Source organism: Parasteatoda tepidariorum, chromosome 6 (genome assembly GCF_982258835.1).
Source record: "Parasteatoda tepidariorum strain Cologne lab strain chromosome 6, Ptep-v5.0, whole genome shotgun sequence".
Taxonomy (NCBI): domain Eukaryota; kingdom Metazoa; phylum Arthropoda; class Arachnida; order Araneae; family Theridiidae; genus Parasteatoda; species Parasteatoda tepidariorum.
The window spans coordinates 39,687,671-39,711,621 of record NC_141760.1 but is presented as its reverse complement, the minus strand read 5'-3'; the positions used below and the strand labels follow the sequence as shown (position 1 = coordinate 39,711,621).

General features: G+C 29.7%; 1 protein-coding gene across 3 annotated transcripts; it reads right to left on the bottom strand.

Moving 5' to 3' along the window:
• Positions 1-6: 6 nt before the first annotated feature.
• LOC107439994 (uncharacterized) lies at positions 7-23,951 on the bottom strand. Of its 3 annotated transcripts, none has more exons than XM_087165686.1 (9): positions 23,800-23,951; positions 21,488-21,545; positions 18,576-18,658; positions 16,374-16,512; positions 13,700-13,893; positions 9,569-9,683; positions 7,333-7,496; positions 3,543-3,660; positions 7-204 (listed from the first exon to the last, which is right to left on the bottom strand). In XM_087165686.1, the coding sequence occupies exons 2-9, from the start codon at positions 21,525-21,527 to the stop codon at positions 158-160; spliced, it is 900 nt and encodes a 299-aa protein (XP_087021812.1). In that variant the 5' UTR covers positions 21,528-21,545; positions 23,800-23,951; the 3' UTR covers positions 7-157. The 3 variants fall into 3 exon arrangements, with proteins under 3 accessions (XP_087021812.1, XP_087021813.1, XP_087021814.1); XM_087165687.1 differs by lacking the exon at positions 23,800-23,951 and adding an exon at positions 22,291-22,466; XM_087165688.1 differs by lacking the exons at positions 18,576-18,658; positions 23,800-23,951 and adding an exon at positions 23,609-23,640.

The following is a 23,951-nucleotide window of genomic DNA, read 5'->3' as shown; positions in this document are numbered from 1 at the left end:
TGTGCGAAAATTTTAAATCCTTTATTCAGGTTAACATTTCAAAAGAAAAATACAAGTTCTAAAAATGTAAAATACATAAATGCACCAAGAATACAAAAGTGCATAAATATACATAGAAATTGAAATACAAAGGGAAATATAAATAAAACCCGTGATTTTACACATGGCCCCCGAATTCTTTCTTTGGAAGTTTGCTTGATGAATCTAAAATTAAAAAATTAAAAAAATAAATAAATAAATAACCTTTAAGAGAAGGAGTTTTAAAGTTTATACTTTGTCAATAGGAAATGACAGTTATGTCAGGCTTTTATTTTTTGTTCGCAATCTTCCGATTGACAAAATATTAAACACCCTAACTTTTCTTATATGTTATTACATTTACATTCTTGGAGTTTTAGTTTGCTGCTAAAAGACAGTTTTTTTTAATTTACTTGTCGAATATTTACTGCCAAATGCACTTGGATCATTTTTCCACTCCCAAACCACTCAGGGGCTGTAACTGGATCAGAGGCTGTAACTAATCCTTCATCTCCTCAGATATTCTAAATAAAATGACTTAAAAAAATAAAAAAATATTACATAATTAAATTAGACTAAGTTAAGAGAGCTTACGCTAAGACATTTTTTAAATGACATTTATACTCTTTTCAGTTCTTTATGTACGACATTAGTAGCATTTCACCCCCTTCCATGCTTTTTGAAAAGATAAAGCTGCGTCGAACTTCAAAATAAAAAAAAGTTTATATTTTTCACTCAACTTAAAAAACATATACTGAGAACGTGAAAAAAAAGGTATTATAAACTGAGTCTGGAGCAAAAACAGAGCAAGAAAAAAGAGAAGAATAGGATGCGTTTCGATCATCTAAGTAGAGTTTGACTGAAGGAGAAAAAACTTATTGGTAAAATAATATAAACTGCTGTTTGTAGAAAATGCAACACCATGAAAGAATCATCAGAATCAAATGAAATTTAATGCAGAAACGACTTGTACTGATACAAATAAATGATGAAATTTTCAAAACAAAAGAAACAAATTAAGCGTCCGAAATCAGTATTTGGTGCAGCCACCACGCGCTGCAATAAGTGCTGCTATACGACGTGGCATGGAGTCAAACAGATGTTGAATATCTGCTTGAGGAAGAGAATTCCATATCGCTTGTATGCGCAACCAAAGTTCGTCTTTGGAAACTGCAGGACGCGGATCACGAGTGAGACGCCGACCAACCATATCCCACACGTGCTCAATAGGCGACATATCCGGCGAATAAGCAGGCCAAGGAAGAATTTGCATGCGTTGTGCTGAACAGAAGTCTCTAACAGTCCGCGCAACATGTGGGCGTGCATTATCCTGCTGAAAGATAGCTCCAGGGATGCCTTGAAGGAAAGGAACGACTTCGGGCTGTAGCACTTCACGGACGTATCTGTTGCTATTGAGATTACCCTCAATTCGTATCAAATTGGATCGTCCATGATACGAAATCGCACCCCAGACCATAACTCCGGGTGTTCGACCACTATGTCGTTCAATAATACACTCAGGAAGGCAGCGTTGACCGGCATAACGTCTAACACGAACACGGCCATCATGGGTCCACAAATTGAAGCGTGATTCATCTGAAAAGACAACTTGGTGCCAATCAGCTCGCCAGTCTCTGTGCTCAAGAGCCCACTGCCGACGCAGCCGTCGATGATCCACCGTGAGGGGAATCCTGTATAATGGCACCCTTGCACGCAATCCACGGCGCAGCAGACGACGACGAATTGACGAAGCCGACAATTGTACACCTGTAGCAGTAGACCAATGTGCTGCCAGCTGCCTGGAGGAAGCTGTGCGATCATTCACCGCCATGCGGAGCAGGTGTCGATCATCGCGCTCTGACGTCACCTTCTGTCGTCCAGTGCCTGTTTTTCGAGTTGTTCGGTGCTCGTCGGTCCACTGCTTCCAAACTCGCATCACTGTGGCACTGTTCCGCTGCATACGAGCTGCTATTGCGCGATAGGAAAATCCTCCTTCTCGAAGGCCGATTATCCTCCCTCGTTCAAACTCCGTAAGTTGCTTGAATTTCTTATTCTTCCGTCGTGGAGGCATACTCAGGTCTCACTAAACGTTTGCCACTAACAAATAATCATAGACTATTTTCAACGTCCCGCTACAGCACTTTATTTATACGCTTTCAGCATCAATTCAGAGGGCGCTGCGCGCGCCACGCACGCGCGATGGCACTGAAACTTTATTAATTTGCATAATATCCTATAATTGACATTTGCTGCGAATTTCATTTGATTCTGATGATTCCTTCATGGTGTTGCATTTTCTACAAACAACAGTTTATGAACATAATCAAGGTTTCTAGATTTAAGGGGAATAAACCATAATATATTTTTTGTAACGTCACTCAAAAGGTCCATGTATTCTCCAACAGGAACTAGCAAAGCTTTGTAGTGCATATTTATAGTTTTTGTGCTCTATTAACACCTTTAATAATATTAGTATACTTCGTAACGTAATATTAGCGTATTTAGTAACCTATTAAAAACATCAATTAACATAATACCAGTAGTAACTAATTACCAAAAGTGCTTATCACCAATAATAAGGTAATTTTTGAAGTTCTCCTAGCTGAGTAAGTACCCCTTCTCCTTTAAAGAACCGATTTAGAAAAAAAAACTTTTTATGCAATTTGTACCTAGTACCAAAATTAATGAAGCATCATTGGCGTCAATCACAATTTCTCAATTCTTCAGCAGATCTTAACTACGCTTCCCTGATTTAAATTTTTAATGCAATAATTTATATAAATCTTTGCCCAATACCGAAATAAAATAAACCAGCTGTAATTCTAGAAAATATATAGTAGCGATTTTTATAATCATATTTGGCTAACTGATATCGGAACTTAATTCAAAGGCTTAGAAAATCACCAAACTATTATTGACGACTGCGATGCTTCATTGAATATGATATTAAATACTACCCGTATTTTCATGAAAGGTGCTTGAGTAATGGGAACATATTACATCAAGATGCGTAAGTGTATAATATAACTTATTTTTCAAAATAATTATTTTCTATTATAACTTTTTACTTTATAAAACTCATTTTTGATTGATTAGAGCTGCAAGTTAGGAAGTCATTATCTATATATATATATTTCTCTTACACGGCGACAAAAAAAAGCTTCATTACAACTCCCTGAATGGCAACGCTAGAAAATCGACCAATGATTGCCGCTAAAAATGTCACATGCCAAATCTAGCTGAGGTGGCTAAGCATATAGCGCTTTTAAAAACGGAAATAACCAGAGAGCGTCAGCTGCGGCAATCTCATACTATTAAGCTAGGCAGAAGTGAGTAGTCTTTGTCGATAGATCTCTATTTTAGTATTTTGTCGAAAGCACTTTTTTTCATGAATTTATATATTACGAACTTATTTGCCAATTTTTGTTCTGAATAGCAGATTTGTAAAATATACAGATTTTATCTGTATCTTATACAAATGCGTAGTAATATTTTGATCATTTACATAGATTATCAACACTTACCACAGTTTTTGTTAGATATTTGGGAAGGGCGAATCCTGGTAGGTAAAGGTAAAGCTTTCTTTTTCGGCTTTTCTATAAGTTTCAGTCCACTATGGCCAATTTCTTTTGGGGTACAAAACTGAAAAGCATTCAAGACTCATATTAAAATATTATAACAGAAAAATAGAATTTAAAGAACAAAAAAGTAATATACACAAAAAATCACTACCAGTTAAATTTGGAGAACTACAATGCTACTTTGGTAAATATATCTATATTTGAGTTGAAATAGGTTTAAAGTGATATTTTTATAGAATTTAGGAAATAGATTTATAGTTTAATCATTAGCAATAGTAAATAAATGTTAGAAATTAATATAGCCTAGAGTCAGTCTAGGGTATATTAAGGCCTAGGCACTCATCAAGCGTCTGTACACTTGTCGATGTAGTAGGCACTTGTTGATGTAGTAAAAGTTTACTGTTTTTTGTCTAATGTACATAAAATCCTACTTCAAAATTATTTTAAATTAGTCACTTAATGCCTTCCTTCACTGGCATCTACAACATTTAAAGATTTGGTAAATTAAATTAATGTTTCAAATAGTTAAGTAAGAGTTTTCACCAGAAGTTGTATTTTTTTTAAAAATCCCGGCAAATGTTCATTGAACACAAATTTCTTATAGTATGGAATGATCACGTGAGAAAGAATTATTACTTCACATTGATTATGTAGTTAGGAGAATAAACTAATATTTGTACAACAATACAATTAGTTTAGTTTTATGCTTCGTTACTACACAATTTTAGCTTCAAATTTACTGGGGAAAATGTTGGAATATTTCCGGAAATACGTAGTCTGATTTCTCGGCCCTTGGCATAATACACAGAAACATTCCATTTCTCATTAAAGGAAAGTTGCCTAAATAGTTCCTCTCCCAAAACGTGCAACCTCCTATTCCTAAAGAATTGTATAAAGAACATTCTTTATGGTTAATTAGGAAGATTTTTCAGGAGAAGGTCCATTGAAAAGAAAAAATTAGATGTGTAATGCGTTAAAAATTTCATGTTAATCGATTTCATAAGTTTTCAAATTAATTTTTAAGCAACTGTAAAATGTGTATATATTACTAAATGCATCACAGATTATTAAATACATCATATAATTATCAATATTTTGCTAAGTTCTACTTTCTTTGCTAGCTTTTGCTAGATGAAGGTTTACAAAACTCTTTTTTCCAAACAATTCGTAGTTGCCTAAATCATACTCTGTGTGCATTCGTTCGTTCTAAATCGTAAAGGTGCAATTTCGGAGAAATATATCAACTTCAACTATTGAACAGGTCTATTTTCAAATCATTAAACTGAACTACTCCTAAAATGTAAAGAAAAGGTCTGAGAATTATTTCTGAATTAACTCTCCCCCTACACCAATGTTAATGAGATAAGTGATAAAGCGTAGTATATCTACAACTACGAAAATATAATTCCAATTCACTGTTATATATGACATATTAACTCGATTCTATGGTGGAATATCTTTTCATAGATGAAGGCTGACATTCTGGATAACTTCTCTCGCCACATTGGTGACCTTCGGACGTAATGTGAACACGCTTATCTTGACAGAAACTCCCACTACGATTTGAACACGCCTGCTTTGATGGATGGTCCACAAGTTAACAGTTGACTTGCTACTTGTGACTGCGGTGACATTGTCCGCCTCACGCTGTTGCTTCTCAATCTCGATCACACACATGGTATACACTCGACTTCTGAAGGCAACACAGGAGCAATCACGACAGTGATCTTAATACAGCTCTCACGGCTTCTCAAAAAAACAACAATGAGCAACTAGTGGTATACGTTCATCGAATTCTATCACAGATATAATTCTGGTGGGGGAGTACTGTAGTGTATCTACCACTACAAAAATATAATTCCAATTCACTAGTATATAAAACATGTTAACTCGATTCTATGGCTAGGTACCTTTTCATAGATGAAACTTTTATTTTTTATTTTATATCCGTCGTTGAACAGCCGACCCAATTTCGGGCTTATGACTACTCACTATCCCCCCAATGATATTCACTAGGAGTTTGCTAATGTTAATAAGATTGAAAATGTATCATTACTCGCAAACTTTTAGTGAATTGACAATTGAAAACTTAGTTTAACAGTATTTAATACATTCTGGTGCTCCAATCTTTAACTAAACTGTCTTTTGGATAGCAAGAAACCTTAATCTACATGTGAATCCAACTGGAAATTTAAGTAAAGACAGTTAGATTTCATATTCCTATGATGAGATTTATTTTCTTTATTCTCAAGAAGAAAAAAACTAGGATATCAATTTTTGCAAAGTAACGAAATTTAGCAACAACAATTTGGCGCTGTATAAAGAAAATAAATATTTCAATTGAATTAGCCTGAAATGCAGCAGAAAATATTGATTCACAGTTTTTTTCAGCCAATAGTGGCATCTCTTGAGGAAATGTAGAATTAATTTTAAAATTTGTAAAAAATATTCAATATAATATAAATTGGTTTCCTAAGCAAAACGCAACACATCGTACATTTCTATTGCACTATGAGTTTTTCTAAAGAAATTTTTCAAATCGCTGGTCACTTTTGGGAATATCCAGCCTACTTGACAGCGAAATCAGTTACATTTCTCTGAAATAATTACGTTTAGTGTTTAAAAAAGTAAGTACAAAAATTTTTGTCATGTTGTTACATTCGGGTTGATCTTTGAAAAGGCGCATATCTAACTGCGTCCATTTTCTTAAGCACGCATTTTGGGCTATGCTCATTTTTTTAACACCCATTTCCAGCAGTGTCCAGAATAAAGAACTCTCCGATGAGATACTATTTTGACTTACCACAAATAAATTTTGCAATCAAAAATATTAAAGATATTAATAACTGTAAGCTCAATTGCAATTATTCAACATATTATACTGTTTGCAAAAAATTTAAGTCCTATAATCTGGGATCAATTTAGTACTACAAGCTAAACTTCCAATTAAAATAACATGCTAAACTAAATTAACTGAAACAAAAAAATTTTATAAATAGAGATTCTATTATTCTCAAGAAGTAATAAAGTCAATTCTACTATAAATAGAATTTTTATAATTTTTTTTATGATGCTAAATCAAGTGTATTCAATTTCAATTTTCCTATAAAGAGACATATGCAGAACCTTTGTCACTTCATCATAATCATTTCCCCAAATTTTTAAATTATAAACTTTTTTTTTAGAAATAATACTTTATTTTTAAACTTTGAGATTTTCACTCAATAAAATTGTATATTTAAAGCTGGTTTTTTAATAAAAAAAAGGTATAAACGGAGACTTAGTGTTATTCAGAAAATATAGACATTTTTCCATCGATGAGAGATATATCTCTCCGTAAATTCAAGCATCAGTTAATTTTGATAATCTTTTTCAGAATGCTTGGAGAATATTCTATTATTATTTTGCCGTATAGTGTCAGCCACCATTGTGGAGAATTTTCATAAATTTTCCAATATCGTTGATTAAGTCTACTGAAGCACTTGAAACAGAAATAAAGCAGATAATATTTCTATCTGTTAACTACAGGTAGAAAATTATGAATAGATTAACAGTGTCAATCTTTAAACTGTCCTTAAGTATTTAAGCTTAATATATTTACTAAAATTTTAAATTAAAGTACTGATATGATTTTAGGATGAAGTTAGCGGTCGAGTTAAAATCCTCTAAAATAATTTAATGAGAGTAAGGAGAAATTAATAAATACTATAAAATATTTCTGTGATTTTTTTACCTCTTTTTGGAGTTCAGATGCATCTTGAATAGCATCTTTAAACTCAGGAAAAATATCTTGCTTATCCAAAGACTTTACTTGCTTATCCTTTCCGTTCCTTGCTTTACAAATTTGCTGTTTTGTTTCCGCTATTTTATTTGCATTAGTCTTTTTGTTAACTTTTTCTGTAAATAAATGGGAATATGAGCAGTGAAAATTTTTATTAATAAACAGAGAAAAAGCATTCTCTCTAAGAACACCATTCTTTTGTTTATTTATATATATGTATTCTTCAGACACATTATAAGGAATAATTTTTTTCGTAGGCTAATTATTCTTTATTCAAAAATATCGCATTTATCGTAAAGGAATCTGTCCTGATGAAGGGCTTTACGTTTACCCATTAAAAGATTTTCTATTTATTCTTCTTGCCGGCCAGGTGGCCGAGCGGTTAGCGTGCCTGACTGCGAAGCCATAGGCTGCGGGTTCGAATCCCGCTCTGGGCATGGATGTTTCTCTCTCTCTTTGTGCTGTTCTCTGTTCTCTGTTGTGTGTGTGAATGATGTGTGAATTGTGGCCCACCCTATAAACGGGTTTGTGGCAGTGTGGCGTGGGCAATGTTGCTCGCCTCCGTGACTTTGGTTCACAGGTGCCCACTGGGTAACGCGAAATGAGCAACAATTCTGGCATAGTATAGGCAAAGATTCAAATTCAGTGCCTGCCATTGGAAAAAAAATATTTATTCTTCTTTGTATGTGTTTATATAGATATCAGCTGTCTACCTTATTTTGTTAACATTTCAGAAAAAATGCTCACATGAAGTGTTTCGTCGAAAGAGCACAAAATATTAAAAAATTTAATTTGTAGAGTTGAAGTTTCGGTTATTTTCTATGTTAAAAATATCTTTAAATATGCCTTCAACATTTTATTTTTGTGCGAAGTACATTTATCAGTGGCAGCAGACTAAAGCTGAAAATTCGAAAAGACATAGAATTCATATAAGAGCTTGATAAGACTTAGCATGATCATTTCTCTATTTTACATTTAATATAGAGTTCAAAATATTTTTAGGTAGTGATAGAAAAAAGTTGCTCGAATTTATAAAAATATTAATACACTATCTTTGATACCACTAAAAGAAATATTTTCTGTAACTACTGAATATCCGTAGTTGGATCGATAGTAAAAAATTTAAAAATATATCTTCCACCTATGAAATATTCTATTCTATATTTAAATTTTCAACACTAAACTAAGTATTTTTTAACTTTAATTTTTGAAAGAAAGAATTAATATGAATGTTCCGTTGAATGACATAAAAACTGGATCACGCATGTTACACCAGACTTAAACGTTAACACGTACTTAGGGTATAAATTGAATCAAATAGGAGTACAAACTATATTAAACAAATAAATAAATAAAGAGGAAATATTTCCAGACTACTTCGTATTCGTGAGAGTCAAGTATACTAAAAGAAAGTAAACCCCTGAGGGATTCTAGATAAGAAATAAAATCGAAATCACGCGTTTTCACTTAGCTTAAAAGCATAAGTATTCAAAGTTTCGGTCTTTGGTAATGCAATTAAAACTAGTATAGTAACTAGTATTAAAACTAGTTTTCCATATTTCTAGAATTGCGATGAACAGTGACAGCTGACCTTAAATAAGTAAAAATAAATAAATGCATGAGTTTTGTTAATGTTTTTCAAACTTGAAACTTTTATCTGTCAAATTTAGTTGCTTAGCGGATAAATTAAATAAACTGGGAATAAGGTAATCTGGTTATAGAGCATTCTTCTTGCTAAGCTATCCGCTTTATACTGTCATATTTAGAAGTCTAACGGGAACAATATTAATATTTTTCTCACTTTTTTGCAGTTACTAGAAAACTATGCTTCCTTAGAAATTTTATTTCTAATTTGAGTAAATTGGAAAAATGTCTGATTTCAATTTTTTCCTTGCAGTATAGGCAAGTTTATCAAAAAGTAGTACCGCAAAAAACTTCTTGATTGTAGAAAATGTTGACTATCATCAGTTGGTGTCGAGCAACAACAATAATATACTCTATCTCCATCTTGATTAAATGAATTTCTTAAATTGCGTTTTGCTCTTTTGCTTAATCTAATAACAAAGTCACGGAAAATGACAGCTAATAAATAAAAAATTGAAATTAGTCAATTTATACCGGAATTCGCCACTTTTCAGTTTTATGCATCTATACATATCTATTAGTCATTAGAAGTTATAATAACTACCATGATTTATGACAGACTCTGCTTTGGATATATTCTTCTCTTGATTTTTAAGCACTTTACCAGATCTGTATTTAAAGGTCCCTGCAGTTTCGGTTTTCAAAGCCGGTGATTTGATCTGAAGAAGAAAAACATTTCAGTATTAATTCACTTAAAAAAATTTGTAACAAAATAATAATATAGTGTACTAACATCAATAAAACCATACGGTGCTATAAGAAATGACTAATAAAAAAAAAGGTAGAAAGATTACTGAAGTACCAAGTTGCTGTTTAATCCGAGATGTATCTATAAAAGGACTCCACCTTGGTAAAAAATCATTATATAACTGCAATTTTAACGAAACACTGTAATTTTGATGTGCTTACTACTTTACTCAAAATGAGGCCTTGTACAGTGCACAAACAAAATAAACACACTGCTGTGTTCACCTAATGAGCTCGTTTCAATAGGATTCAATGATTCGAGCGCCAATAACTTCATACGTCAACTCACTGACTGGATCAGCCGCAGAGGATCGCCACGAATAGTCACTTACCAAGTTTTACCATTTATTCTTGCAGTTTCGGTTTTATTACCCATTGGTAAAATGGGTGTTGTTTTGTGTTTGATGGCGCACTCACCTTATTTGAACGTCATCACACTCTTAAACTGTGTTTAAGAGTAATAGTAAACAACGCGCATGCGTCGTCATTTCATGCGTTGCTATGGCAACCGCAACTGTTTGATAATTTTTTTCAGATTTCTCGTTTTCACTTTTAATTTTGTTCTGCATTAATTTTTGAGTTTATTTTTGAGATATGGAACCAGAGAGATCCCTTAAATACTTCTTGAGTTGTGAATGAAAGAGAATTTTATCATTTGAACGATATTTTTGCTTTTATTGTTTTAAGTAAGAATCAGAAATTCTAATCTACAGTTCAAGCTGGATCGTTTTCAATACTTATTCAGGTGAATATCATAAGTAAAGAGGGTCTCAAACTGATTGACTTGGTCCCAAAGGTTTGAGTTGAAGCAGGGAAAAAAACGATGCCAAGGCCAGAACTTACCGAGACTGAGAAAGCTAAAGCCAAAGATCGTAGGCGGGGAAAAAATTAGACAGCAACCATTTTGCCAATGTGTAACCTGTATTTTTTTCTTCTTTTTACCACGTTTATATCAACTTGCCTTCGTGTATGTTTGTTCGGGTGGAATTTTGTAATCGATTTTAAACTAACTTCCCGACTAGCTACAGAGGCACATAGTAGGAAGAGAAAAAATAAGGAGAAGAAGGACATGCAAAGTAAAATAAATTTAAAATTAAAGAAAAATTAATATTTTCGCGATTGTCTTTTGTTGTCGATTCGATTATTTCAAATTAGTGTCACATGTCAGTTGAAACGTTTTGTGTACAGTGAGTGAAAAAATTGAGATTTTGGAAGCGAGTACAAAAAAAAAATCAAAGTATAATTATTTTTTTCAAAAAAACCACGTTTTTGTAGTGGAGAATAATAATTAAAAAACAAAAATTTGAAAAACGAAAAACGTGGGGCTCATGAAATACATAACAGTTCATATACACAGACTTATACACATTTTCATACTCATACACATGCGCAACCACATCCGCATATACATTCACATACACATGCATATACACAAACATATTCCACATACATATCCACATTCAGATACAATTACAGATATACATACACGTATTCTCATGAGCACACATACTGTTACTGTTATGTATTTCACGCTCCACACGTTTTTCGTTTTTTAAATTTGTTTTTTAATTATTATTCTCCACTACAAAAACGTGGTTTTTAAAAATATTATTTTTATATTTTTTTTGCTTTCAATTCATAGTTTCCTGTATATTTTTCCAGAAATATTGTTTTAAATTGCAGTTTTAAAGTTCCCTCTTATTCCTCTTCTTGAATTATATTTCTCAATATCCAATCAATTATAGTTAAGAATAATATCCCTACCATCATACAACCTTTGCTTAATCATGATCTAAAAGTGCTCTGTCTGGTTTCCATTTACTTCAACACAGCATTTTGAATCCCTGCAAAATTCTTTAATGACATAAATTTTTCGAAAATGCCAATAAAACTCTAAAATTCTCCATGGCATATTTCTATTAACAGAATCGAAAGCTTTCTGAAAGTCAATAAAATTCATACATAATGATGTGTTAAATTAGAGATCCAGTTAAATAATATTCTTTAAAGTAAATATCTGGTGAATTGTTCCTGCATCACTTCTGAAACCTGATAATTCCTTACGTAGTGGATTTTTAATATGTTGATTAAAATTTTTCCAAATACTTTGGCTGAAGTCGACGTGATAATTAAGGTAATGAGCGGAAAACAGTTTTATCATATCCACCAATAAATATTGACTACAACATGAAATGTCTATAAGATATTAAAGTGATACATATTTTATGTACAATAATGGTGATTAAAATCACCATCTAAGCGCAGCGGAGTGATTACGTTTTTAACTAAAGTCTAATATTTAGTTACTGAAATGATAAATGTTACACATACGATAGTGGTGATTGAATTCCCTTTCTAAGTGTAGAAGGGTGATGATGGTTTTTAACCATGATGAAAATGTAATTTTTTCCGAACTAAAATAAGCAAAATTGTGCAAGGGAAACTTTCACATCAAATACAAATTTGAAATTTTGAACTTTAAACTTGAAATCATAAATATATTAAAATCTAAATTTTCTCTACTGTTATCTTCTATGAACATATTATAAAAAGTCGAATTTAACATGTTATAACTAAATTTTTTTACGAAAAAACATGAATATGCACAAATACAGAAATCATTGAATAATTTAGACTCAAAAATGTTTTGCCTTTTACATTTTGCTTCATTTATTCATCATAATTTATTCACTTTTTTACCTCTCAAATTTAGTTAAGGAAGATTAAATCATTGTGGCGTCAAATAAGATTTGAATAAGTTAATTTCCGGTGAAGTCTAATTTAATTTTCAAAATGTGGAAATTATGCAATGTATTCCTTTACCACTACTTCTAAGATATGTTAATAACGAATTTTTTTTATGCTAAGCATCATACATATTAAGGGTTTCGGAAATTAGTATTTAAGCATGAGAGAAACCGAAATGTTATCGAATAGCTAGTGACAGAAGCTGAAAGTAAACAAAAATCATTTTGTTGCCTCATAAACCTTTGATGAGTTTCTGACAACCACTTTTCCTCTACCATCAGTTTCCTGCAGAATTCCAATTTGTTTTGATATTTTCAGCCTCACCTTTCACTCCAGTAATTCGTTAGATTCAAAAACAGTCTTTTGTTTCTATCTTAAATATTAATTTAAGACGAAATGCACTTTATTTTCAACAATTTCTAAATATATATTTTAAGGACAGAGATTACAAAACACTCTAAACTATCAAAAATTTGTTTTAAAGAATTTCGAAATTTTAAGAAGCTCCTTAAATATTTATCTCCATCTCCAACTTTACACGTTTTTAGAATAGTAATACTGTGAAACAATATGGCTACTGTATATTTTTATACTTTCCATGTATTTTATTTTACAACCAGCGCTGAGCTGCCGACGCAATTTTGAGTTTACGACTACCAATATTCAATTCCGTAGCCTTGTAATATTAGCTCAATCCAGAAGACAAGGTAAATCCTGGATCAAGTATTGGTAGAAATTTTACCCTCGTGGAGGACTTTTTGATGGAGCTAACCCGCTTTTGCGCTACATGAAGAGAAAAACGAAGAAAAACTCCCACGGTTATCCGACGGCAAGGGGACTCTAACCCATGATCCGTCTACCACTAAGGATATTTTACCTCTGCATGACCCGGTTGCCGAATTCGTAACAACCAGCCTTTTCTGGGATTCAAACCCGGATCATCTCGTTGGGAGGCAAGTGCTCTATCTCCTGAGCCAGCACGTCTTTCCTATGCATTTAGATATGAACCAGGTCTGCTTCGATTTTGTCTTAAATTGGGATGTGATAAGAGAAAAGATGAAAATAGTTGTTTACTTTTTGTGCTCCTCTCATTGTATCACCCATTCTGGAAGAAGTGGAGGTATATCTTAAAATTTAAATAAACATATAAAAAAAAAATACCAAAGTGCACTTTATTTACCTTTGAATTAGTTGGAGACTGCTCCAGCTTAGGTTCTCCAAATTTAACAGGCTTTTTATCTCGGAAGCTTAAACTTGGTCTCAGTTTTGCAACATCTTTGGGAACTATACCTTTTTTGACTGCAGGCGGAAGGTTCGTTGCTTGCTTTGCTAGCGAAGTGCTAATTTTTCCTTTGCTGCGGATGGAAAGGTGATCTAAAGCATAAAGAGTAAACAATCTAAATCAATAAAGTAAATTATCTGATTCTTAACAAAATCATTGCATAAAAAATTGCTTTAATACTGTAATGATAAGTTGATTATCATAAATGTATTTAGGAATTTTTCGTAGTTCTAAAGGTATGCTAAGGTACCAAAAAAAAAAGAGAAAATTAGCATTAAGAGACGTAAAATTTCAATTTATCCCTCGACTAATTTATTTGTGACTATATTTTTCTGATTTAGGTCCTTCCCATGATTTAAGAATCAAGAATCAGAGTCTATAAAAATGCTTATTTAGATGAAGTACATTTTTGTGTTTGATTTCGTTTTTCAAAATATCACATACAATAATTAGCATATTTAAAGTTAAGCCCTTGAATCAAAAAGTTTAATCTTTCGTTCATTAAATCAAATGATATTTACAATGTTTCAGTTTACGATATTTTTTCTTAAATTAGGAAGCTCCGCTCATCCAATCCTCCTGGTGTCTTCTCATTCAGCATTGTTCATTTTTTTAATAGTCTATTCTGAAAAATTTATTATAAAATACATAATTATTATGATTTTCTTTAAGCACATTTCGTTAATTTGTTAATTGTAATAAAATGAACGGCCAACAGGATTTGAAAAAAAATTATCTTTCGAAACTGTGCTTGAAAAATCAAACTTAGAATGCAGAATATGTGGATATTAAGAAGTAAATGAGAAATAATTTAGTTGTTAACAATATGTAATGGTAATATTGCATAACCTAATATCATATAACAGTTTAAATTATAGCAGATTTTGTATTATTAAACTATTATATTTATAATAGTTTCGATATAAGTATTAAAATTTATGTCTAACAACATCAATTCAACACTAATTTTTATTATATTTATTCTTTTCTAATTTGGGGAAATCTTGATCTCAAACCAAGCAAAAGTTTTTAAAAGGAAGAAATTGGAGGAAACAATTTTTTTCTACAACAATGGATAAATCATCATTATTTAATACAAAAATAAATTCAGTAAAAAAAGCACTTAAAAGAGCAATAAATTTCAAACAAGAAACTCGTTTTAAATTTATAAATGAAAATGTCCTTTTCAACACACTCGAATTTAAATTTTTTAGTTGCATTTCTATGGAATGTAGTGCGATCCACATGATATTTCTTACTGCGAGTTTAACAGTTAATAGTTATCAAAAATCAAATTTTTTATTTCATAGTACAAGTTTCTGTATTTTCAACTTTCTAAGTCTTAAAAGATATTGCACAGAACAGAGCTCAGTTTCCAAATTAATTGTTTTCCTATTTCATACAAATATTCTTAGTTTGTATTTATATCATTCAATCTGTATACTTCATTATTTATTTTATACTATAAAATTTTTACAAAAAAAAAGGAGGAAAAAAACGATTTTCAAGTTGATTAAAAATGAGAAGATAATTTCTGCGAACCTTAATCTTTCAAAAAACTACAAATTTTCAGAATTGATGGAATTTTAAGAAAATGGTAGTTTTACGACTTTCGTGTTTGGTTTGACAAAAATAAATTATTTCCATTTAGGAACTAATGCCCAGTAGGTGTGGTAGATGAAGTCTTCGTTTCCCATGGCTTTAGTCGGGGTTCCAGTTCCCCGTTCTAAGGGATTGGTGTCTGCGCTGACTAGACTTTATCCAAACGTATCTTAGTTGTTTGAAATGGTCTGAAACTCATTTTTCTGCAATTTCTCTGGGGTGGAAAATTTCAAAATGGCTCAGAATTTCTTTTTCTCATCTCCAGTTTCACAAACCATAAGAAATATTTGCCGAAAATCCCTAATTGTCCACCTAATTGATAAAATCCTTAAAAAAAAAATTTTTTTTTTTTAAATAAGAGACAAAAGAAATTCATGGCTTACTGCCCTCTGCACAAAAAACTAAATATTAATTCCAAAAATTTTTAAGAAATTTCAAAAATAATTTACATTTGTCAGCACATTGCGCTGTTTACAGAAAAATTGTAAAACATTGTTTTGTGGTGCATTTTAGATCGTCCTTTTTTTTATTATTTGGTCTTCAGACTAAATTATATTTTTACTGCAATGAGTTGTTAACCTGAAAACTTTTTTTATAGTTTTTCTCAGTTAATAGCACTGCATGCTCCGAACTTTGTAAATAAATTTAAAAACTGGTTTTAAGAAAGTCTTCATAGTCTCCAAAGTGCAAAGCAGCAGACATTATATTGTTCCGAATCTGATCTCCATCCGTTTTTTTTAGTTTTTTAAATCGTCGCTCATTTGTGGGATACACGGAATCAGTCATTTAGTTTCATAATTATTGTTTTTACTGGTTGGTAATTTCAGAATACATACTTACTATAAAATAATAATTACATAAATTTGAAAAACAAACTCTCCAATCGAGTAAACCACTATTAAATAAACTTTTCCTCACACTTCTTTACTATTATTTTCATTCAACACTTGAAAATAAAAAGTAAAATCACCAAGTTTTATTTCAGATTCCGATTTTGATCGATTTAAAGTTGCACGCTGTCGATCCATAATATTTTCTGACAATTCTGTTAATGCTTTTGATGTTGACGGAAACACAGCAGCAGAGATAGTAGTTGTCTTCAATTGTTCCTGGAAAACAATTTTTAAGCAATTTAAGAAAACTTCTGTTCTATCCATGAATTGTATATAAATGAAAAAATCCTATTAATTGAATTTAAAACTATCACATCACATTATAATAGGATTTGCTGCAAGATTTGACCACTTAACACTAGATTGCACAAGGAAGTCATTTTGACTGCTTTTTAATTTCAACTAGAAAAACAATGATGTATATGGGTCATTCTCACGAAAACTGTCATTTTTCAGCTCTTAAAATCCCAAAAAAGTAAAGTGAATAAAAAGCTCTGAAACTTTTTATATTGATAGAAATATGTAATGGCATTATAAAGAAAGTATATATCCTATAAATTATACTTAATATTTAAATTAATTATTTTTTGAAATAATTAATTTATAATTAATTAATTATTAATAATTAAATAATTAATTTAATAAAGAAATTAATTAATTTAATAAATTAATTTATTAATTTTTAATTTATTTTTCAAATTAATTAATAAGTAAATTAATTATTTTCACTATTTGAAAAGTGGGGGAATGACACTAATAGTGAGGGAATGATATTTTATTTTAATGCATGTTTTTATCTAAGTTACATCTACCTAAAGTTTGAAAATGATAACATACTAAGTATATCTAATATTTATTATAATTTGGTCTTATATATTTAATAGTTTTTACAGGTTTGGGAAATAAAATTGGCTGGCACGATTGAACAAAAAAAAAATTTGATAATATACTCATCTTGAATCATTCCCTCACTTCAGCGTCATTGCCTCACTTTATACACTAGTGAGGGAATGACGAATTCAATAAAATTTAAAAATAACAGTTAGGCCTAATTAATTTCTGAAGTCAATCACATACAATTATATTCATACAAGAAAGCAACATATAATTATCCACTTTCTCGATGAAGTTGTATTTTATTTTACTCTAAAAAATGACATGAGGGAATGACAAATGTAAAAACTTTTACCTGGTTTGATTCATTCAAATTTATTCCACAGCAAAACTTCTTTAAGTTGAAGATGGAAACATACTGCAATTTTGTTCTATGATGCCAGTTGTTAACTTCTGAAGTTTTTATTAAAATATCTTTATTCTAAGAAGATTGCAGGTGATAAAAACATTGTTGTGAGGGAATGACACGAAACACTGGGGACAAAGTTTAAAATAGTGCTGTGTTAATATTTTTATCAGAAATTAAATTTAAAATTGATTTTCTGAATTCTATATTTCAGTATTCTGAAATAAAAAACACGAATTTGTAAAAAAAAAAATTTATTTCAGAAACAATTTTTTTCTTTTTTTAAATCAGCAGTGGGGACAAGTGAGGGAATGACATATTGGTATATTTTAATTACCTAAAATAAATAAAAAATAAAAATTGATAATTTTATTTTTATTCTTTTGTTAGCTTGCATTCTGAAGGACACTTTCCCTGAATTTTTTTTTTTTTCGTAAGCTGTAAAACAAACATAAAATATACTGGGGACATGAAAATGACTGTTTCTGTGAGAATGACCCATATATTGACACAATTTCTTAGAATTTTGGGACTTTCTGTACAACATATAATTTTTTTTATTGTTAATATGTACTAATAACTTTTTATATAACTGCAAATAATATAAATTTTAAACAAATTTCTTTACACATTAGTTATTCTTTCACAATCTAGTCATTTTGACTGCTTTTGGGCAAATATAGGTATATACTAAGTTTGTGTTTCTAGTGTTAATAAACTTTACTTATTTTATAATTTGAAGATACACTATGTCATTAATCATCCTAATACTTTTACATTAACATACCTGACCATTGATGTACCGAATAATTAGTATACCTAGTACTTTTTCGAATTCAGTTTTCACATTTATTTAGTTAACTAGGAAATTTTAAAACACAATAGGAAAAAAAAGGAAGTGAATAAATGAATTAGAAAATGATTGAATCAGTCAAGAAAAATTTTGACTAAAGATTCGCTTTTAATAAATTAAATTTCTATTAAAGACAATGGTTACGTTACAATTGTTTTGTATCAGTGCAGAAAAAAAATATTTTACTGGTATTTCATTTTTTTCCTTAGGCTTTCCTGCTGCCTTCTTCGGTAAAGTAGCACTTTTCTGTTCATCTGTTAGAGGCAAATCTAAAAATGGAAATCTGATTTTAAATACAAAAAAAAATTATTAGCAAATTTTTAGAAGTTCAATTTTGACAATTTGATATTTTTTCTGAAATTGAAAAGTAAACGCAAGAAATGCACAAAGGTCAATAAAAAATTCCAAGTTTTCTTTAAAAGCTTTAATGCAAGAGTGCATTACATTAAAAAATAGAAATCACGTGGTTATAGAAATTAATTCATCAATTTCTACAAACTCTTGTTTCGATAAATTAATATTTATATTTATTTATTTCTGTAATTATTCAATCTATATAAATAAAGCAAATGTTTATATGTATTCGCATATGTATGCATATATGTTTGCATGTACCTAATACACTTCCGCAATTATGAACCTATCTATACTAAATTTGGTGTATGCATACGTTCAAAGATACGATGGACTCAAATATGTAACTTAAAATTGCTTTTTTCCATAGGATTTGATAAATATTTTATGAGTGATTTACAAAATTGTAGCTTTAATTAATTGAAAAAATTAGCTTTATCTCACGCTTTTTTTAGGAATTATTTATCTATGGTTTCCTATGCATGGTTATCACAAGTGAAATAACGTTAATAATTTCGCAACTTATACTGATGACAACACCAAATTTGAATTTTAAAAAAAGGAATGTAGGACCACGTGTTTCTCATATTGATATTTAGATTTTTTACGTTTTTCTGAATAAAATTAAATTATGGAAATTCTATTATTAGCTCTGAATATCACAGATTTAATGATATTTATATGCATAGTTAAGCTTTATTTTGGTGAGTTAAACTTCTGACTTAAAAATGTAATATTGTGATGCCACACCGGAATATACAAGAAGCAAAAAAAAATAATGGTTGTGCCATGAAATATATGGTTAATAGTACATCCAAATTAAGGTATTTATCCGTTGCTGAGACGGTAAAAAACCAATTCCAAAGTAGTACCTATATTAGGAACCTAACTTGGTATAATAGGTTATCTTTATCGCAGCGTCCATAATGACAATACCAGTAGCATTTAATGCAACTTTAATTAGGCGTCACTGACGCAACGTCCATAATGACAATATTACTTTATTAGGCATCACTGTCGTCAATAACGGTTTTGCAACTTTTTTTTACGGACTTCGAAGTAAGTGCAGGTGCCAAAAATGCCAATAATGGTAATAAATTTATTATTGTCGTTACTAATTACTTTCGAGAATTATAACTTATTAACTTTGGTTCTAAGTTAAAGTAAAATAAAAATGAACCAGTGGCACGCGTGCCGCTTATGGCACTCGACGCAATAATTTGGGCACGCCACCGATCACAAAGTTCACTATGTTATATTAACCATTAAATTAGAATTCACAAAAAACAAAATAATAAATAAACAAAAAAATAAATGAACAATTATTGACAAAAAACCTGACAATTAACGCCAAAAAAACAATTAATAACCGTAAAAAACAAGCTAACAATAAATAACTAGCAAAAAAAATTAACAGTCCTGCTTAAACTAACATCTTACAACCTAATTTATGTTATTTGTCATCTAATCAGCAACAACTGAAGTCACACTGATGTTACTTTAAGTTGAATTACGCATATGACTGAAACAATTCAAAATGTGTGTTTTTTTTTTTAATAATAAATAAAGAGTTTTGAGTTGATACTATTTTGTATTACTATTTTCTCAATAATCGCAAAGTCAAAATTATTTGACGGCACGTCTATGACCTCATTAAACAATTTTTCAGAAAAAATGGCACGTTGGTGCATAAAGGTTCGCCACCCCTGCTATAGGAGATCCGTAAAAAACTGCCATGTTGTTATTTATACCAAGAATGTTTAATTTTGGTAACTTTACAAATTAATAATTTATGTTTAATCAATTTGGCAATTGGTTAATTAAGCTGTTCAAGAAAATTTAACACTTAATTAATGGTTATTTGCTAAGAGTACCATAAAAAAATGCCGTATTATCATGGATATCAATTAATTTTTGTGATAAGCACTATTGGTATTATGTTGATTGATATTTTTAGTAGGTACTAAATAAACTAATATTGAAACAAAGATAATTCTAAAATACACAAATGGGCGACTTTTGTGCTAAAATACAAAACTATAAGGTAAACAGCGTTAAAGAGCACAAAGTTTTTGTGTTTTGAGTTTTTGTGGTCCTTAACGTTGTGTACCTTAGTTTTAGTTTTGAAAGATAATTCTATTAATACTGTGGCACTAGTTTTGTCACGGTCTACAGAATAGGATAAGTACCGGAGAAAATTGTTGATGGTATTTCTTGACAATTGGCCTAAAGCAATAGCATAGCCAAAATTTATTGAATATAGTTAATCATTATTTCGAAGGAAGGAACTTCGAGAAACATGTTTTACTTATTCTAATAATGTAAAGTTACTGGAAAGAGTAACAAATACTAATAAATAAAAAAATTAGAATATTTTTAGCTTAGATTGTCATGGAACTTAGATTCTATAGTTTTACTCGTGATATTGTAGTTTCGATTCACGCGTGTGATTTATTCATTAAGAACTTTTTTACGTCCCGTATCCAGCTAGTGAGTAAAAAGTAGAGTTGCGCTAAATCATTTTGTTTAGTGGGGAGTTTAATAAAATGTATTTTATAATTTGTTTGTAATCCACATTTTTAAGAAATGATTTATATTTTTTAAGTTGTTAATAAACTATATTTTTAAGAAATTATTTGCATTTTTAAATTGTAAGTATGGATGTTAAAATGCACATCTTTTTGCAATTTTGTCGTGAGAGTAATAAATGAATCGGTGTTTAAATAGTTGTGAAATTTTTATACCCCTATACGAACGAGGAGACGGCCTTGGAATTTTCGACATTGCCCTTGGACAGTGAAACTGAAAAATAAATTTGAAATATTAGCAAGAAATAAGAATGCAATATTAAAATAAGTTTTAAAGGTACTTTAAAAACCACTATATGAATTTTTTATAAAATATTTAAAACTAAATAAGCAACAAATTTTAATAAAGCTCATATGTTTCTTTGAAAACTAAATTTTTCCATAAAAAAATTTTTTTTTAAATATTTCATAACTAAAACAAGAAACTTTCTTTTAAAATGAGCCTTTATTTTAAAAAATCTTACAACTAAAAAAATTATTTAATTTCTATAAGTCACCAATAGTTATAACCACGAAATCAAATAATTCCCAATTATCGTGCATTTGAATGCCAAAACTTCAGTTTCAGATAAATTACTTGTATTTTCTTACGAAATATAATTAATTACAAGTATATTATGAAATGTGTATTTTATTAATCAAAAAAAAAAAAAAATTATGTTCCGACTGAAATAAACTGATTTGAATCAAATTTTGTGTTTTTTACAAAAAAAATTTATTAAAATAACCTTGGTGTCTGGTGTGTCAAATTTATCAAAAAGTGGACATTAAAAATGCGAAATTGGCTCTCAATTTTTATCATTCCGGTAGCTAGTGGCTACTATTCCTAATTTCTAGTCTAGAGCTTTTAGGGAACTCGGAGGCTCTAGTCTGGAGCTCGAAGGGTACTCTCTTACATGAGGGGGCGTAAATTAACTTTATTTGGTGGAAGAAATAAAAACTATATAGAAATAACAAACCTTATTTAACTGTTTGATAAAACAAGGTAATGTTTTTCATTATCGCTTGTCACCTTCGCTCTGTTGCCATATGCAATAAAACAGGTTTTAATCTTTTTAGTCTCAAACTTCACTGTTTAGATTTCCATAATAATTTATTATTTCTTTGATTTGATTTTAATCGTAAACCCCAACGAATATTCTTTTTCGACAGAAAGAAAAATTCAAATAAAGTATTTTAAAGATAATCACAAAGGGACACTTCGTATATTTCCTTGAAGTGTATTTAACTAGCTGATCAAAACAAAATAAATAAAAAACTAAAATAAAAATAAATAAAAATTAGTGCATAAATAAATAAACGGATAATATTTACTACGGTGAAGGACAAAATTAGAAATGAAAAATACTTTTTGCCACATATTCTGAATCAAAACCACTTATTTTATTTAAAAGATTTATCTTAAATATTTTTATTTATTTATTCACAGGTCTAACAGCTTATCTTCAATAAAACAAATTTTTTTTTAAAAAAAAAAACGTCAATATTGCAATATTGAACAAATTAAAATATTTATCTAGAAATATTTTAAAATCAAATAAATCTTTAACTGCAAAACAACAAAATCAATTAAACACGCCAAAACTTAATGAAATTTACATGTATTCACATACTGTATAAATACGAAAAATTAAATATTTATTTTCTTATATTACAGTTTTTTTAACATGTTTTACTTTTTATAATACTTGAATATTAATTTGTAATGAAATTGAAGTTTCAACTGAAAAATCTTCATTTAAAACATAAATTATGTTAAAGGTATGCTTTATTTGTATTATTAAATGTGTATGCATAAAAACCATACACAAACCATGAAAAAAGCAAGTTAATTTAATAATTTTACATGACATAACACTTTAGAATGTAATAAATAAACATATCTTTAATATATTTATTTTATTCGCTCACAAAAACGGGTTTATTTAAATTGAAAATGAAAAAGTTGTCGAAGAATTTAAACTTAGTTAACAAATTCAAGAATTAGTAAAATTTTAAATTTCTCTTCATAAAATTAAAATTATATCACGTTTAATATTTGATATTTATAAATAATCTAAATGAAATGTTGGTTAAGACTTAATACACTATTGACATGATTAAAAATTGCAATTGTTAAAATATTGGAGTAATTGTTGTTAATGAACTCGATGGATGCTAGTAGTGTAATAGTAAAATTATTTTTTAATAAAAAATCAAAATTTAAACTGCATTTCAGCATTTAAAATATTATAAGTTCTAATTTCTAATGCTATAAAAATTCTTAAAATTTATTACACCACAACTAATTCCATAATTTTAAAGCTGTTAATTCTTCAAACTGGAAATATTTGAAATTCACATAAATGAATAAGAGTTTCATGTTAAATCAATGTATTATACTAGCACATTTTTTTTCAAATTGTTCATCTTTATTTATGCATTTTTGCTAATTTAAAATGTTTGAAGTAATTACACATAATGCTTACCTTGAGATCTTTTTCCTTAATTTTTTATTAAATAAAATGCTTAAAATTAAAGAAAAATATTCTGTGCCTTTCTAATGCACTTTTTGCTTCTCATTGTTGAATGGTTTATTGGATTTACATACATTTGCAGGCTGTGAGCTCAATTTAGGCTT

Coding starts and splice junctions, on each gene's coding strand:
- LOC107439994 (XM_087165686.1), bottom strand. CDS start 21,527: ATGTCGAAAATTCCAAGGCCGTCTCCTCGTTCGTATAGGG. Junction 7,497..9,568: donor AGAGTCTGTCATAAATCATG/GTAGTTATTATA, acceptor ATTTATTTACAG/AAAAAGTTAACAAAAAGACT. Junction 3,661..7,332: donor CATCTGAACTCCAAAAAGAG/GTAAAAAAATCA, acceptor AATGCTTTTCAG/TTTTGTACCCCAAAAGAAAT.